Source organism: Ovis canadensis, chromosome 1, assembly GCF_042477335.2.
Source record: "Ovis canadensis isolate MfBH-ARS-UI-01 breed Bighorn chromosome 1, ARS-UI_OviCan_v2, whole genome shotgun sequence".
NCBI classification, from domain to species: domain Eukaryota; kingdom Metazoa; phylum Chordata; class Mammalia; order Artiodactyla; family Bovidae; genus Ovis; species Ovis canadensis.
Genome location: NC_091245.1, coordinates 184063543 through 184082911, shown reverse-complemented (window position 1 = coordinate 184082911; position 19369 = coordinate 184063543). Strand labels below are relative to the sequence as shown.

Here is a 19369-nt window from a genome sequence, read left to right as displayed (position 1 = left end):
ACATTTCACTTGGGATTTGTCTTTGTTGTTGGGGTATCCTTTACATTGTAGGAGATTCAGCTGCATTCCCGGCCTCTACCCACCAGATACCAGAAACAGCCTCCTCTTTCCGATTGTGATATTCAAAAAAATGTCTTCAGATATTACCAAATATCATCTGGAAGCACAAACTGCCCCCACTTAAAAACCACTCATCTCACTGTTCTTTCTTAATCTAAGAAACAAATCTCTGTCACCCATCCAGCTACAGTTTCCCCAGTTTATATAATTAAAAAGTATGAAGGTAGGTAACTGGTGTGAAACTAAGTAAAATATATTTATTTGTTATTGTAGAATAAATACCAAATTATACTCTTCAAAAGTAAAGTCTGGATAAATATAAATACTAACTCGGTCCATTTATAGCAGCCAGTAATGCTTATTAAAAATGAGCTGCGTCTAGTAGCAGCTGAACAGGCTTAATATCTGTTAGATGTGTGTCACTTATATCAAGGATGTATTGTCAGTAAATATGTTATTAAGCCATCTATTGGTACAAACCAACCTTAGCATTTCTTTCTGCCTCCAATTATATTCTTTGTTTTGGAAGTATAATCCCCAGACTTGATGCAGTATGAGTAGAATTGTCAATGTACCTATTTGTGTAACTGTGCATAATATACTTGGTGTAAAGTACTTGCAGAGATCAAATGCTTGAGAATTTTTATGGGTGAACTGATTTTTTGTGACAGTTTTATGGATTCAGACATTCTGAACAGGGAAGTTGGAAATATGTTTGCTTGCCTTTCTTTTTATTTTTTTAAAGCTGATTTAAAAAAAAATCATAGGTTCATAGTTAAGGTAAGTAATAATGTGAAATTTGTGGGTTCGTGGTTAATGTGGGCAACTCACTAAATGTTTATCTAGTGCTTTATACTTCCTTTCACTGTTTTTAACATGTGATATAGATTATTTAATTCCCAGGAATGATTTTTCTTCATTGATAACAATTTTTTCTCTCTTGATTTCATGTTAATTCCATACTCAGTAATTCTCTTTAAATTTCCCCTATGTATCTGAAAATTTTAATTATAAGTTAAGAAAAGTTAAAATAGTTACCATCTATACTGTACCTATTAAATAAGTAAAAATATTTGATAATTGACATAATAGCAGTTTGTTAAATTCAGTTTATTTATTCCACATTTTAGCGAGTGCCTACTGTGTACATAGTGGGTTATTCTGTTGGCCCCATGAAGGTTCCATAGGTGACTTCTTGAGGGTCACTCTCATTAATAAGCTTATGAGGAAAGATAAGTACAGATAGCTCAAATACATTGTGGAGCAATAAGAAGGAGGCAAGTAAAAGGATGAGGTGCTAATCAAGATTTCCTGGAAACGTGACATTTTTGTATTATATCCTCATGGCCTCAGCCACCTGCCAGAAATCCCATCCAGAGTGGAGGGTCAATCCTTGCCCTCTACTCTTGGGACCAACACTTACTCTGTTTACCATGCAGTCCTTTCTAAATCCTGGAATGATTTGTGTATCCCAAGCTTTTAAAGGAAACATTCTATTAAATCCAAACAACACATAACACAGATTTGGAAAAATGTGTCTCTTTGTTCTTTCCCTGCTTTGGCCAGAGCCGATTTAGAAGATGAAGTGCCTAGGTATTTATTTTTGAACTAGACTGGTACTGAAGCAGCATTCTGGGTAGGGGATCATTTATTGCCATATTACAATGGTATGGCATGAGAACACTCACTCCACAGGCATGCCTAATAGACATTTAAGCCACTTAACTTCTAGATGCAAGCTCATGATGCTTACTGGCCAGTCAGCACTTGCTGGGACCCAATGCTCTCTTTAATTGGCATTTCCTCATTTCCCAGTAGCTAGGCATCTGTGACTCTCCTATGTGACCGGTTATTTTCATTTAACAAACAAAACTTCTACACTTTTCTGTAGTTGAGACTATTACTTTGACTTTGATCATCTTTTCTCTTATATGCATTTCTTGTGGTTTAAAATAGTTGTCACTTTAAATCAAGATTTAAACATTCTTAATGTTAAATTAACTCTAAAATTGTGATTTTTTTGCTCATTTTTCATCGTGAATGTTTTAGCCATGTTGTAGAAAGATTATTTTCTAGTTTATAAAGTCAACACACTTACTCTGAACCGTTAGCTGCATAAAAGAAGAACCTTTAAATATCTGGAGGAATCTCGATTTCCTTTTTAAAAATGCTACATTGTGCTCTGGTGCGTGAAGTTGGCTAATGATACTGATTAGTGAAAAGTGTGTGTATGTGTGTGTGTATATATTCTAGTGTTCCTTTCACTTATTTGGAAGTAAAGGAAAAATTATAAAAAATACATTTGAGTGAAACACAATATACAAATATGAAACACAATATACAAATAAAATACCATGTAAATCGTCACAGCAGAATTTCCACATAACTTTGTACTGTTTCAGTAAATGCATTTTTATGGGCCTGGCAATTTTGCTGAAATAGTCAATTACTTCTTTAGGTAAGATAGATCTGAACTCTCTCAGAGAATAATTTGGAGTAATGATCTATGTGCTAATTTTAACTTTTCCACAGAAAAAAATTGCTAAAGTGTCCAAAGGACCCAAAAGATTCAACTTAGAAACCCTGCCTTTCACTAATAAGGAAATTTGCCCAGTTTATTAGTGGATGCCGTAAGGGCTTGGAATGGCAGGAGTGGAATATAGGTAACCATATATCCTCTTTCTGCATATGGAACACTGCTGGTTCATATGATGGGCATGTACCAAGGTCTGTTTCATACCATATTAGTGCTTGGAGGTACCCTAATGAATAAGACAAAATGTGTATGTATTGGTTGTTGTTGTTCTTCAGTCCCTCAGTCCTGTCTGACTCTTTGTGACCCCATGGACTGTAGCATGCAAGACTTTTCTGACCTTCCCCATCTCCCAGAGTTTGCTCAAACTCATGTCCATTGAGTTGGTGATGCCATCCAACCATCTCATCCCCTGTCATCCCCTTCTCCTCCTGCCTTCAATCTTTCCCAGCTCAGGGTCGTTTCCAGTGAGTTGGCTCTTTGTATCAGGTGGCCAAAGTATTGGACTTCAGCTGCAGCATCCGTTCTTCCAATAAATATTCAGAGTTGATTTCCTTTACGACTGACTAGCTGGATCTCCTTGCAGTCCAAGGGACCCTAAAGAGTCTTCTCCAACACCAGAGTTCAAAGCATCAATTCTTTGATGCTCAGCCTTGTTTATGGTCCAACTCTCACAACCATACATAACTACTAGAAAAATTATAGCTTTGATTTAAGGGACCTTTGTTGGCAGTGATGTCTCTGCTTTTGAATATGCTGTCTAGTTTTATCATAGCTTTTCTTCCAAGAAGCAAGTGTCTTTTAATTTCATGGCTGGAGTCACCATCTGCAGTGATCTTGGAGCCCAAGAAAATAAAATCTGTCACTGTTTCCATTGTTTCCCCGTCTATTTGCCATAAAATATGGGACTAGATGCCATAATCTTCGTTTCTTCATTTTTTTAATGTTGAGTTTTAAAAGCCAGTTTTTTCCGCTCTCCTCTTTCACTTTCATTGAGAAGCTCTTTAGTTCCTCTTTGCTTTCTACCATAAGGATGGTTTCATCTACATATCTGAGGTTATTGGTATTTCTCCCTGCAATCTTGATTCCAGCTTCTGCTTCATCCAGCCCAGCATTTTACATGCTGTACTCTGCATATAAGTTAAATAAGCAGGGTAACAATATACAGCCTTGATGTACTCTTCTCCCAATTTGGAACCAGTTTGTTGTTCCATGTCTGGTTCTAACTGTGGCTTCTTGACCTGCATACAGGTTTCTCAGGAGGCAGGTAAGATGGTCCAGTATTCCCGTCTCTTTAAGAACTTTCCACAGCTTATTGTGATCCACACAAAGGGTTTAGCATAGTCAATGAAGCAGAAGTAGAAGTTTTTTCTGGAATTCTCTTGCTTTTTCTATGATCCAGTGGATGTTGGCAATTTGATCTCTGGCTCCTCTGACTTTTCTAAATCCAGCTTGTTTATCTGGCTCAGTTCATGTACTGTTGAAGCCTAGCATGAAAGATTTTGAGCATTTCTTTGCTAGCATGTGAAATGAGTGCAATTGTGTGGTAGTTTGAACATTCTTTGGCATTAACCTTCTTTGGGATTGGAATGAAAACTGACTTTTCCCAGTCCTGTGGCCATTGGTGAGTTTTCCAAATGTGATGGCATAGTGAGTGCAGCACTTTCGCAGCATCATCTTTTAGAATTTGAAATAGCTCAGCTGGAACCTCATAACCTCCACTGGCTTTGTTTGTAGTGATGTTTCCTAAGGCCCACTTGACTTTGCACTCCAAGATATCTGGCTCTTGTTGAGTGATTACACCATCATGGTTATCCAGGTCATTAAGATCTTTTTTGTATAGATCAGTGTATTCTTGTCACCTCTTCTTAATATCTTCTGCTTCTGTTAGGTCCATACCATTTATTTATATATATATATATATATATATATATATATATATATATATATATATAAAAATGTATTTTTTCAAGATAAACATATTCTAGTCTTCCTCCAGGCTAAACACCATTTAAGGTACACCTCTATGCTATAACATACTGGTTGCTACTGTGTTGGGCTGTGTAGATGATGAAAGCAATGCAATAATAAATCTGATAGAAAATTAAAATGCTTTGGCAAAGAGAAATTTCCATTATTCTCAGTAGAAAAGAAAAACACAGGAGACCTACATCAGCAACTTTATTAATGATCTAGAGGAAAATAGCAAATAATCTATTAATTGATTCATAATTGATTCTAAGTTGAGAAGCACTATAAAAACCACCAAGGACAGAGACATGGTACCACCAAGCAATGGCAGAGGGAAAGTAAAACTGAGTCAGGAGAGAAGCAGGGAGCATTCATGAAGTTAGCTTTGCCCTCCCTTTTAGAAGAGTCTCAAATTATCAAGCATGATTGATCTCAATAATATCTGCATGGCAGAGAAGCATACATTGGAGCTACTAAATGGTACTTTAATCCACATGTGTTCTGTGTCAGTCACTTCATTAATTTCTGACTCTTTGCAACCCTATGGACTGTAGTCTGTCAGGCTCCTCTGTCCATGGGATTTTCCCAGGCAAGAATACCGAAATGGATTGTCATGCTCTCCTCAAAGGAGTCTTCCTGATCCAGGGATTGAAGCCCCATCTCCTGTGGCTCCTGCGTTGCAGGTGGATTCTTTACCACTAGGCCACCAGGGAGGCCCTTAATCTACCTATGTTTCTGAAAATAAATGAGCGAAGAGAAAAAGAAAAACCTGTATATCATGCACTCAAGTAATTAAATGAAATCCTCATTTTTACTAACATTTGAAATTTACCCAAAAATAATAGGATGAGAATGATTTTTGTACCATAAGTGAGTTATTTTTAAAAGATTCTGCATTTCTCCTTCTTTTAGAAGAGATGAATTGGACTCTGTGTCTTTCTGTAGTTACACCTGTGCATAGTGTATCAGCTTCCTGTCCATGCATGGCTGTTTGGACCTGACAGAAAATCTGTGTTGGACTTGGTTTGGAAAATACAGGGGAACATGGCATTTTATTGTTCTGCCATCATGATCCTGGCTTCTTCTGTCCATCCCTCATGCCCCAGAGGACTGAGCAGCTGGCTCTGCAGCTGTGAACAGGGTCTGAGACCACCTCCCTGTGGGGCAGACATAAATCTTGCCAAAGATATAAAAGATTTTTGGCTTGACTTTTCCATTTCCAGATTCTTGCTGCAATTGAAGAAGTATGATTTTCTCCATTAAACCCTTCTGGGTTTCTAAAAGAAGTAGTTATTCAAATGGATACTTTTTCCCTTTGTATTCCTTGGAATATTTAGATTTTCATCTACTAGAAAAGATTGAATTCATTCTATTGTGCTGGAAATGCTGGTAGCAAGCTGTCTTCCCAGCCTACAACCTGCTGCCTTCAAAAGGTGGAACCAGACTTAGGCAAGTTGATACGAGCTTTGATTTTGTTTACAATACCTATCTACTTACCCCTAGATCTGCTCACACACTTCTCATTCCTGGGGGTGGGCATTCCAAACTTGGAAAGATCAGAAGTAAACTATAAAATTCAGTCTAACTCCTGTTGATTCAATGGTGGGGCATAATTTAAATCCACCTTCACATAAGCCTTTAAGAAATACTAAAGAATTAGTATAGCCAACAAAGGTCCATCTAGTCAAAGCAATGGTTATTCCAGTAGTCATGTATGGATGTGAGAGTTGGACTATAAAGAAAGCTGAGTGCCAAAGAATTGGTGGTGTTGGAGAAGACTCTTGAGAGTCCCTTGGGCAGCAAGGAGATCCAACCAGTCCATCCTAAAGGAAATCAGTCCTGAATATTCATTGGAAGGACTGGTACTGAAACTGAAACTCCAATACTTTGGCCACCTGATGCGAAGAACTGACTCATTGGAAAAGACCCTGATGCTGGGAAAGGTTGAAGGCAGGAGGAGAAGGGGCTGAGGAAGAGATGGCTGGATGGCAAAACTAACTTGATGGACATGAGTTTGAGTAAGCTCCAGGAGTGGGTGATGGACAGGGCGGCCTGGTGTGCTGTAGTCCATGGGGTCGCAAAGAGTCGGACATGACTGAGTGATTGAACTGAATGAAAGAATACATGCAGTTCAAAACTGAGTATATGTGTCATATTATCATTTGCCTAATTCTCAAAGTAACTTAAACAAATGGAGTTCTGTGTGAATGACCTTTTCCTAGACAAGAAGTATGTAATCCAATGGGAAGTTGATATCCATTTAACTTTGCCTGTATTAACTCTCCCTGATTGTTTATTGCCCCACTGAGTGTGATATACTGACATCCATCCAGTGGATGGGGATTAGATCTTAAAGGAGAAATTATGACACTATTCGGGACTCTAAGAAATGGCATGGCCATGATTCATCCTGCACACAGTCATTTCTTTGATTGTGTGGCCTTGTTGAGACAAATTGTGTGAAGAATGAATGCAGATCCAGGTATAACTAAGGCTCTAATATCATTGTTCTACTTTGCCAGGTGCGTTGTAGAAGATAAGAACTCAAAGGTGGCCTGGTTGAACCGTTCTGGCATCATTTTTGCTGGGCATGACAAGTGGTCTCTGGACCCTCGGGTTGAGCTGGAGAAACGCCATTCTCTGGAGTACAGCCTGCGAATCCAGAAGGTGGATGTCTACGATGAGGGTTCCTACACTTGCTCGGTGCAGACACAGCATGAGCCGAAGACCTCCCAAGTTTACTTGATTGTGCAAGGTAAGGAGAAGATGGTAAAGGAGAGGCAAGTGGCAGAAAATAATCGTGACATACAAAATACTCGAGTAATCCTTTCTGGAATAAAGGATTTGTTGTGGCAAATTGCAAATTCATTATGGCACTCTAGCATCTATTTTCTTTTTACATAGGAAAACTTTAAATGGGGATAGACTTTAAATAACAGAACTGAGGAGGATAAAGAAAAAGGATTCTTGCCACTGTGAGTCAATAACCTTGGTGAGAATGTTTTCTCTTAACCCTGAATGTGATAACACACAGCAAAGACCATAGCTGTGTCCACAGGGACATAAAAACACACAGAATGCTTGGAACCATGTGAGGTCCACTTTTTCACACTGTTAGATACTGGATGCTTTTGCTGAAGGTGTGATTTCTATCTGTCCTCAGTTTAAAGAATATCACTAATTATCTGTATTTCTGATAGTAAATGTTATTTGGAAAAATGAAAATTTCCAGAAGCCTTGGCATTCTCTCAGCTGGCTGGCTTTCTTTGTAGTTTGTATTTCTATTTCACGGCAAGTTATTTGTGAGCAAGTGCCGTGACGAAGATCTGCAAAATCACTGAGGATAATCTGCTTCCAGATTGGGGTTTCCAAAGGCACATCTGAGTCATGGTTTTACAGGATCAAAACCTTAAATGGCATATGCAAGCCCCAAAACTATAGCTCTCTTGGGGCCCTTTCCCCATAATTGCAGAATGAGAACAAAGCTGATCAGCTGTACAGTTTTATTGCAAGCAGAGTCAAACCACTAGCAGTTTCAATCCATCTACCAGGAAGGATCTAAGCACTAACAAATATTAGGGCTGCGTTCACGTAGTCTTGATTTACAATGTTATGTAAATTTAATGCAAATTAGGTATGGCCCTAGGACTCCTGTCAAGATTCCAGTGCAGTCAGTTGTATGCAAAGTTTGACTGTAGCTTCCATTAATGTGTTATGGAATTGATTATTGCAGCATTTAAATTATTGCTCTCCCAACTCCTCTGATTAATAGATTGAAACCAGAGTAAAATACGTCAGAGAGTACCTGTGCAGGGGTGGTTTAGTCATGTGACCTCTATGTTGGTCCATTTGCAGTGGCTGACAGCTTCATTTTATTGCTTGTAAAAGGCATGTCTACTGACTTGCAAAGTGCCTATCACACTTCGCGTGAATTCCTTAATAAGAGACACCAGGGTTTGGATGTCAGGTGGTCCATTTAAATGTGTAAACATAACTACAAATGTGTAAATAGGTAAAAGGTTAACTTAGCAACTTCCTCAAAACTCAAGCCTACACACAAGCACACACACATACACAGAAACACACACTTCAAAAGAAAAGGAAAATTTCTACCTCATTTAATGGCAAAGAGAGGGGGGATAATTAGTTTACTTAAGGTCCCTTAGAACAGATTTTATCTAATGAACAGCAACACATTATAGTGTGAAATTCCTACACAATTTTAATACCTTCACAGTCTTTAATGTTATTGGAAACTCACTAGAGACCACAGCTAGAGAATGCATATTGTCCTACAAGGAACAAAATTGGGCAATCTGAGGATTACATCCCTTGGTTTCTAGATGAGGAAACAGAAGTTAATTAGGTTTAGGTTACTTGCTCAAGGTCACACAGAGAGTTCAGGGAGTAGTTTGGAAACAAGCAGACAAGGAATCCAATTGAAGGCCATTCTACTGGAATGGGAATTTTTCTGCTGTGACTTTTTAAGAACTACCAAATTCCTATTTGAGTTCTTAGTGCCAAGTGCCCAAAGCCCTTCCTCCTTTTTGCTCATTCATCTACGTACATTTTAGCTACTAACACAACAATCTGGAGAGAATTAGAGCTAGGTCAGATCATGCTGCTTATACTTCCCTATTAAGTTATTGAGTTTAACTTAATACTAAGAGATGGAAAAGAACTATACAGTTGAAGTACCATTTATTCATTATCCTGTTGGCTTCTAATAATGTTATTATGAAGTAGATATTAATAACTTGATTATAAATATGAAAAAAGTTTGAAGTTCAGAAATGATAAGGAGCTACCCAAGGCTGCCTCGTGGCTTAGGAGTGGGTTTCAAACCCATATCTGTTTGACTCAAAATATTATAGTATTTTCTTTTTAACCGTACTGCTTTAAAAGAAAAAATGAGCAACAAAGCCTGTTCTTGTAAGGGCAATGATGAAAGGTTGCTTCCTCCTTGAACCTGAGTTATGAAGGGAGATGTTTTGGACAGTTGTATGGATGTTGGCATTTGATATCTAGCACCAGATGGCTGATTCAATTCCCCTTAGAACGTTCAACTTTGTGATTATGTCAGTGGGTCCACCCCGTTACCGCTGTTTATTCACACTGCCTCCTACTCCTTGCCTCCATTTTACATGTTTTCACCACATCAAAGATTCTGTCTATAGGCATGTCTGCCATCCTTCTTTCCTCCAATCCCACAGCACCTTCCTTCAGAATATAAGGGTCTTTTGAATTTTTCAAGTCTTTCCTTACTCACCATACACACTTTCTGCAAATCCCACATAACTCATTATTAAATAAATACTGTATTCTTTTTCTTTGCCCAATGGGGAGGTCACCTTTAGCTTAAAGATGCTGTGAGATATCACTGAAGAATAGTAGTTAAGAAAGTGGGGCTTCATATCTCAGTTTTCTTTCTTGCTTTAAATCAATTTTGGGGTAACCTATTTGGCGCTTCCCTGATAGCTCAGTTGGTAAAGAATCCACCTGCAATGGAGGAGACCCTGGTTCGATTCCTGGGTCAGGAAGATCCACTGAAGAAGGGATAGGCCATCCATTCCAGTATTCTTGGGCTTCCCTTGTGGCTCAGCTGGTAAAGAATCCACCTGCAATGTGGGAGACCTAGGTTCGATCCCTGGATTGGAAAGATCCCCTGAAGAAGGGAAAGTGTACCCACTCCAGTATTCTGGCCTGGAGAATTCCATGGACTGTATAGAGCATAGGGTTGCAAAGAGTCAGACATGACTGAGTGACTTTTACTTTCACTTGATTTCTCTAAGGCCTCAGTTCAGTTCAGTCACTCAATTGTGTCCAAATCTTTGCGACCCCATGCACTGCAGCACGCCAGGCTTCCCTGTCCATCACCAACTCCTGCAGCTTGCTCAAACTCATGTCCATCGAGTCAGTGATGCCATCCAACCATCTCATCCTCTGTTGGCCCCTTCTCCTCCTGTATTCAATCTTTCCCAGCATCAGGGTCTTTAACAGTGAGTTGGCTCTTCACAGCAGGTAGCCAAAGTATTGGAGCTTCAGCTTCAGCATCAGTCCTTCCAATGAATATTCAGGACTGATTTCCTTTAGGATTGATTATTTTGATCTCCTTGCTGTCCAAGGGACTCTCAAGAGTCATCTCCAACACCACAGTTCAAAAGCATCAGTTCTTCGGTGCTCAGTTTTCTTTATAGTCCAATTATCACATCTGCACGTGACTACTGGAAAAACCATAGCTTTGACTGCATGGACCTTTGTTGGCAAAGTGATGTCTCTGCTTTTGAATATGCTGTCTAGGTTTGTCATAGCTTTTCTTCCAAGGAGCAAGCATCTTTTAATTCCATAGCTGCAGTCACCATCTTTAGTCACTCTAAAGCTTGGTTTAATTTAAAGATTTCGTGACCTAGGTAAGTCCCTAGCTTGTTTTCTGGAGATCATGTGTTCCCACCAAATAAGGTGATGATGATGATGGTGGTGGTGGTGATAGTGAGATAGTGATACTAATGATGATAACCGCTGTGACAACAAGCAGGCTGCTGCTGCTGGAGTAACTCTCATGAGGCTCTCTTTGTGTTGGATGCTTCCCAGAGTCCAACAACACCCTCCACTTGTTGCATGAGACCCTTGAGTAGGCTCTTCAGCTGTTATTTGGGTTCCTTCAATGTATTTTCTTCAGTTGTCCTTTTCCTTAGCATCTAGTCTTGAACTTTACTTCTTTGGGGTTCTAAAGGGCTTCTTAGACCAGCATCACCTTTTAGCTACTTTTATTAAGGATGTCTGAGGACAACATGCAGCGTGTATCGACAACACACAGAGAGTGTGGTAAGTTCTATTTTTGACTGGTGGTACACCCCACTCCACAGTTTCTTATTAAGGCATTCTGGAGATCAGGCCTGGTAATTTGCACTCTCACATGGCCTCATACCCTAGTTGCGCTTCTCACACATTCTACTGATGCTGCTGGTACTGGGGCCACACTTTAAGAGCCACTACTTCAAAAGTAGTATGTACATTAAGAACATCTAGGGAAATAATCCTGCATAATTTCATTCAATTTCAAATAATGTTACATCCCCTAATATTTAAAACTATGAGACAGGAATGGTAGCTTGGAAAATAACTTGACTTTCATGATAACATCTTAGGTCCTCTAAGGCTTCTTACCTAGCCTAGTCCTATGGAAACAAAATCTCTCCCTAAACTGTCCATTTCATGTATCAAAACAAAACAAAACAAAACCGGTTGAGACATGCAAACTTCTCTAGACTTCAAAAATCTCAACTTTTAGTTTAAGTGTTTGTTCCCCTCACATTTCTCCTGTATCCCTCCATTTCTCCTGGAAATATATATATTCCTTTAGTCAATATATATTTCCACAATGTAAATGATTTTTCAGCATCTCCAATATTTTCTCTTCTATTCTGGTGATTATTTTTCAGGGAGAAAGTAAGTTTTTTTAAAATCAGTTCATGAGAGTCATTATACAGAAAATAACCTGTGTTGAAATAAATATGCTTCATGGTTCGCTAAACTCAATCTTTAGCCAAATGACATCTCCACACATCTTCCTCATGAGGAACACAGGTGAAAGTTTTGCATCAGCAAATTCACAAATCAATAATGACCTTTGGGATCACTTGCGATTAGTGAAATTAAATTTTGCATCTGTAGAAGTCAGGCTATTCAAATACAAACATTCATTCGAGATACGTAATAAAAGATGGGACCCACTTCTAAAGCCAGATAGTTTGGTTTCTACACCACCTCTTTTACAGATTATAAACTCAAAGATTGAGAAAACAATACCTTTCACTTAGATAATATAAATAAATTTCTCTGGCATCCTTCCAATTAATAATGTCCATTTCTCTCGGAATGTTACCTTCCTTCCTATGATTTCCTATTTTTTTCTGCTTATGCCAGAGATGGAGACACTTGTGTTAAGGCAGTATTTCTCTTTATCTGATCCTTGCATAAGCTGCAAAAAAGTCAAGAAGTTGGTTTATCATACTTTTCAAAATACAGATTCCTGAGAACCACTCCCAGAACAACCGAATTGGAAGACTTGGGAATGTGGCCAAAATTTACAAGTGTGTTATGCTCTGCAGGTGCTTCAGATACATGTGGGAAAACCAAGAACCACTGTTGTGGCAATCTAAGCAATCAATGAGAGAAGTGTGTTGCTGCCTGCCTGTTCATTTACCTGTGTGACATGGCATCAAATTATATCTAAAACTCTGCAAAGCAGGTACTAGGGCCTTGTCATAGAAAAATTAAAAGTAAAAATAAATCTGTGTACTCATTGAATACAGAGATTAATCTCATCTTCTTGAGCCCTGGGAAAGATGGCTCCAAAAACAAGGTAGTTTTTTAGCTGTAACATTAGGAATCTCCATGTGTATATGAATACAAAGGACACCCTGTCATGATGTTATTTTTTAAATGTAGATCTTACTTATTAAATGTCTCATTCATTGTACCTTATAACATTTGTCATGTTTTCAACGTATTTATTACATTATTCGTGAGTCTGTTACCCATACTGGAATCATTTCCATGTTGCATCTTTTGCTTTCTTTTTATGCTATTCTCATTAACATTTTTAAAAAATATTCATTTTATTTCATTAAGCCGATTAACAGTGTTGTCATAATTTCAGGTTAACAGCAAAGGGACTCAACCATACATATGCATATATCTATTCTCCTCCAAACTCTCCTCCCAACAATATTTTTTAAATGTAAAAGTAAGATACTCATGCTTATTGAGTCAGTGATGCTGTCCAGCCATCTCATCCTCTTGCCCTCTTCTCTTCCTGCCCTCAGTCTTTCCCAGCATCAGGGTCTTTTCCAGTGGGTCAGGTCTTTGTATCAGGTGACCAAAATATTGGAATCTCAGCTTCAGCATCTATCCAGTATTCAGGGTTGATTTCCTATAGGACTGACTGGCTTGATCTCCTTGCATAATTACCTGAATTAAACCAATATAACTATGGAAAAAGTATGAAAGTTAACTCTTGTGAGAACCTGTGTGTTTTATCCTCACACTAAAAATTTCATATTTCCTGTATCTCATTAATCCAAGCATATCATATTGGCTTGCAATTGCATGTCTGTAGATACGCTCTTAATAATTGAAAATTCAAATGTTGGGAAACATTTAATGTTTTCATGAATACTAGTCTAGAACTTATTGCTCCTAAGATTTAAATTCTTGGATGTATTTTACAATTCTATCAAACATTCCTAATTCTGGCTAATATCTATTACCCAGAACTCGAAGCAGCCATCCTTTGATCTCTTTTAATTGCTCTCTTCTTTCCTTCTTTCATTGGTTCCTTTGTTCTCCCTCCCTCCCTCTTTCCCTTCCTTAATCAGTATCATGTTGCAATGATTATTTTTTAAATAGTTTAGCATCACCTACAAAATATTACGCAAACTGTTTGCCACTGCATTGAAATTCAACTTAGCCTGGAGCTCGATACATCTTTTAAATGTTCTAATGAAATAAAGAATTTGAGACCATCTTTAGTTATATTTGATCTGAGGGATAATTCTGTTGATTATTGAGTCTTACTGATTAACTAGAATTTCATTTGGATTTTACGTGCTGAAGTCTACTAATTATCCTACTCTTCAGCTTAATTTTTCAGACAATAGCCTCTTGATTGGCTGTTAATAGGTCAGGATCAAACTTTAAGGACATCACTAATCACATCAGCAATCAGAGAGCCAGTGTAATGGGAAGAAGTGAAATTTTGGGGCTAAAATATTTGGGAATATTACCTCATGCAGTTTTAATTTGATCCCCTGCAGGAAGAACTTCAAGTCTTGTCTAAATCAGGCCCACCCACTCATAATTAATTATGATCTCCAAGTTCTGTATATGTATTTGCAGTCCATCTTTTAGATATTATTGGGCTTCCCAGGTGGCGCTAGTGATAAAGAACCTGCCTGCCAGTGCAGGAGATAAATGAGAAGTGGGTTTGATCCCTGAGTTGGGAAGATTTCCTGGAGGAGAGCATGACAACCCACTCCAGTATCCTTGCCTGGAGAATCCCATGGGCAGAGGAGCCTGCTGGGTTACAGTCCATAGAGTCACAAAGAGTCGGACACAGCTGAAGCGACTTAGCATGCATGCCTTTTAGTTGTTAAAATAAAGCCACTATTTACACCCACATACTTTCTGCTCTAACCTACATTTTGTCTTTCTTAAAGCTGAGAGAAGTAAAAGAAGAGAGAAAAAGTTATTTAGTACCTAGAGCTGAAGTGAAGTGGCGTGAAAGTTGCTCAGTCATGTCCGACTCTTTGCTACCCCGTGGACTATATAGTCCATGGAATCCTCCAGGCCAGGATACTGGAATGGGTAGCCGTTCCCTTGATTCAGTGTAAAATCCCAGACTCCATGAAGGGAAGAGAGCTACTTGACAACACAGACCAATAAATTTTCAGCTCTATTCAAAGGTGCAGTATATATTCTTGATTCATTATACCGATAAGAATTTTAAGAACTTTGGGTCAAGGTTTGATGGTGATTAGGAGGAATTTGGGAGTGGGGATTTATTCTACATTAGATCTGCATTTGCCAGTTTAGCTATATCCAGTCTATGCCACCATTATTTTTATTTGCATTTACATAATATCTGTGTGGTTACTCAGAGATGTGCTAGTTTTTACACAGAATTTTACCTATTAAGATAAGGAAAACTACTATTTCAAGTATTTTCAAATAGTACTGTATGCCACAGTAAATTATCATCATCTGTGCATTTATGTTTTCTGTACACTACCAAAAAGAACCCTCTCCCCACAAAAGCGAAAAACCCTGTGTACTCTTAAACATTTTAAAGACATTTTTTAAAAGATTCATATACCTAAAAGTCAAGAAAGATGACACATATCTTTTTCAATATATGTGTATTTTCATCATTTCAGTTTGCTATAAATAGGCAACATATTTTTGGACAATGAGATGATTGAGTTTTCTTTAAAGTTTGTCAAAGCCTAGGTCTGCCTCAGTGATAAAGGACACAAAAAACGATAAGACCTTTTTCCTTCTTTTTAGTGAGAAAAATTATTAGGTAAGTTTGAATATAGTGGGAAAGCAGCCCCAGCCTGTGCCCGGGTCTATCCAAGGAATGTTTCTAAGGGTGTTGGGGACATTCTATAGAAAGATGGCCTGTGATCTTCATATGTCAAGGTCGTGAAAGTCTAAAGAGACAGAAGAAATACTCAGTTTTTCATAATATGTTCAGTCCCTCAGTTGTGTCTGACTCTTTGTGACTCCATGAACTGCAGTATGCCAGGCTCCTCTGTTCTTCACCATCTACCAGACATTGCTCAAACTCATGTCCGTTGAGTCTGTGATGCCACCCAACAGTCTCATCCTCTGTCACCCCCTTCTCCTCCTGCCCTCAGTCTTTCCAGCATCAGGGTCTTTTCCAGTGAGCTGGCTTTTCGAATCAGGTGGCCAAAGTATAGGAACTTCAGCTTCATCGTCGGTCCTTCCAATGAACATTCAGGGTTTCCTTTAGGATTGACTGATTTAACCTCCTTGCAGTTCAAGCAAGAGACTCTCAAGAGAGTCTTCACCAGCACCACAACTTGAAAGCATCAATTCTTTGGTGCTCAGCCTTCTTTATGGTGCAACTCTCACATCTGTATATGACCACTGGAAAAACCATAGCTTTAACTATATGGACCTTGTTGGCAAAATGATTTCTCTGCTTTTTAATATGCTGTCTAGGTTTGTCATAGCTTTTCTTCTAAGAATCAAGTGTCTTTTAATTTCATTGCTGCAGTCACTGTCTGCAGTGATTTTGGAGCCCAAGAAAAGAAAATGTCACTGTTTCCATTGGTTCTCCATCTATTTGCCATGAAGTGATGGGATTGGATGTCACAGTCTTCATTTTTTGAATGTTGAGTTTTAAGCCAGTTTTTTCACTCTCTTCTTTTGCCCTCATCAAGAGGCTCTTTAGCTCCTCTTCACTTTCTGCCATTGGAGTGATATCATCTGCATATCTGAGGTTGTTGATATTTCTCCTGGCAGTCTTGATTCCAGCTTGTGATTCATCCAGCCTGGCATAATATGATACTGGATATAATATACTATCTTATATTGATCATTTTGCTAGAAATGACTTTGTTGTGACAATTGACAAAACTTGAATAGAGTTGCTGTGTGAAGAGTATATGGGAGTTCTTTGTATTGATCCTGTAATTTTTCTGCAAATTTGAAATTATTTTGAAAGAAAACTAAAAACAGACTTGCTAAGTTGTTAAGGTGGGTATCAGGATTAAATATTAGTGAATAAATTAAAAATTACAAAATTACAATTAAAATTACATTTCAATGAATAAAAATGTAATAAAAATTATACTGTGTTCAATATTGAATAATCAAAAAAGATTTTAAGCATATACTGTTATAAAAAGTTATGAATAAGATATATTACATCAAAAAGTCAGAGGAGAAAATTTATGAGATAATCCCAATAACCAACACAAATACCTATGATATAATTCAAATAATTTATATTATTGATTTTATTAAATACTGACACATATGAACTAAATAGGGTGTCTTTCTTAACATGAGATAGATAGGTAGCCTCAATAATAATTAATTCAGGAATAAGATGGGGATATCAATGATCATTTTTTAAAATTATTCTGGAAGTTTTAGTTAATTCAATTGGACAAAAAATTTAAAAGGTATAGTTGTGGGGAATAAAAGAAAGAAACAACTATAATCTAGCTAAAGTGATTACTAATTTTAGAAAACCCTCATAAACTAATGACCAAAAATATTAATACTAGTATTAGTACTATATAGTACTAATAGTACTAAAAATATTATTACTAATAGCAGTTTGATAAGTTGTTCAATTATCTGAAAAAACATGTAAAATTAATAATTTTTTTATTTGGTTATAATAAGTGTTTACAAAATTACTATAAAATGCCTGCTCACAAAGCCTTAATAATATAAAAAGCGTTTAAGAATAAATTAAATAAACAGTGTGGAGAACCTGAAAGCATAAATTGATATCATTTTACTAGGCAAGAAAGAAGTTCTTTTGTTTGCCTTTGTCTGTTTCATTGATATTGCTACTTAATTGTAAAGAAAATACCTTATTCTTTTATTTCATTTTTTTAAACTTTTTTTGTTGTATTGGGGATAGCTGATTAACAATGTCATGTTAGTTTCAGGTGAAAAGTGAAGGGGAGAGCCATACAAAAATACTTCATTCTTGAATGGCAACACAAATAACGGGAAATGACAATTTTATGCAAGATAATTATAAATTTTGTACACCTAAAAATTACTTATGGGAGTTTTTGATTAAAATTATACTTAATTTGTCAAATTAATTATAAAGAATAAATGACATAAATAGTCAATACACTTTTTTAAATTGTATTATTGGGACAGGAATTCTGCTCTACTTCTATGTATTAACATATTTTGTAAAGCTGTTCATAAATGACTAAGTCGCTGGATATAAATGAAATGCATAAACACTACAACATATACCATACACTGCTGCTGCTGCTGCTAAGTCGCTTCAGTCATGTCCGACTCTGTGTGACCCCAGAGACGGCAGCCCACCAGGCTCCGCCGTCCCTGGGATTTTCCAGGCAAGGGCACTGGAGTGGGTTGCCATTTCCTTCTCCAATGCATGAAAGTGAAAAGTGAAAGTGAAGTCGCTCCGTCCATGGAATTTTCCAGGCAAGAGTACTGGAGTGGGCTGCCATTGCCTTCTCCAATACCATACACTAGATCTAGCTTTTATTTAAAATCATGGAAAAAAGTATGATTATTCAACAGATGATTTGGAATAATTAAAGAAAAAGTAAATATGTGTACTTACTGAATAACCACTCATGAAAATTAATACCAGATCCCTCAAAGATTTAAAAGTAGAAAATAAAGGGAAAAGGAAAATTGACACTTTTATATCTTCCTGTTGAGAGTGTAAATTAGTGGAAACTTTGCATAGAGGAACATAGAGATGTCTTTCAAATAAAAGGAAAACCAAAAAGGACCATCAATAAATATGCATATAAACAGAGTTGCTGTGTTGTTGTTCAATCACTAAGCTGTGTCCTACTCTTAGGGACCTCATGGACTGCAGCATGCCAGGCTTCCCTGGCCTTCACTATCTCCTGGAATTTGCTCAAATTCATGTCCATTTAGTCGATGATGCCATCAAACAGGGTTAAGAAAGCCTTCTTAGCATAAAAACAAGTGGAAAAAAAGCATAAAGGAAAAAAGAATAAATTTGACCATACATATATAAATGTCTGAAATTAAGATGAGGGATAAAGTGATTTTATAACAAAATAGGTAACAGATAAAATCTTAATGTCATCAGTATAAGAATTTCAATAAATAGGAAAAAATCAGTACAGAAAATATGACTAAAATTTGTTTAAGGACATAAATTGCCAATTTACAAAAGGATCATTGAAAATAGAGAACATCTGGAAAACTGTAAAACTGCCATTATAATCAAGAATATATAAAGTAAAACAACAATAAATTATTAGTTTTGCACCCATAATACTGGTAAAGGGTTAATGGAGATAGAATGTGGCTAGCCAGAAAAGGCAAGTCAGTAGGAAAACTGACACTTTCATAGCTCCCTGCTGAGAGTGTAAATGAGTAGAAACTTCACCAGAGTAGTGTAGGCCTAGAGTAATGTAGTAATGCAGGGCTCTATCCATCATAGTTTTCAACTATATTTGTGTCATTTGACCTAATAATTCCACTTCTGAAAATGTGTAAAAAGAAAATCCT

The 19369-nt window shown here is 37.3% G+C and overlaps 1 protein-coding gene across 2 annotated transcripts in view; it reads left to right on the top strand.

The window, feature by feature from the left end:
- Positions 1-19369, top strand: part of LSAMP (limbic system associated membrane protein) — a 703151-nt gene that overhangs the window by 376851 nt on the left and 306931 nt on the right. For both annotated transcript variants that reach the window (XM_069554169.1, XM_069554176.1), the window contains exon 2: positions 7087-7319. In XM_069554169.1, coding sequence (XP_069410270.1) covers positions 7087-7319 — 233 coding nt within the window. The remainder of the gene's footprint in view (positions 1-7086; positions 7320-19369) is intronic.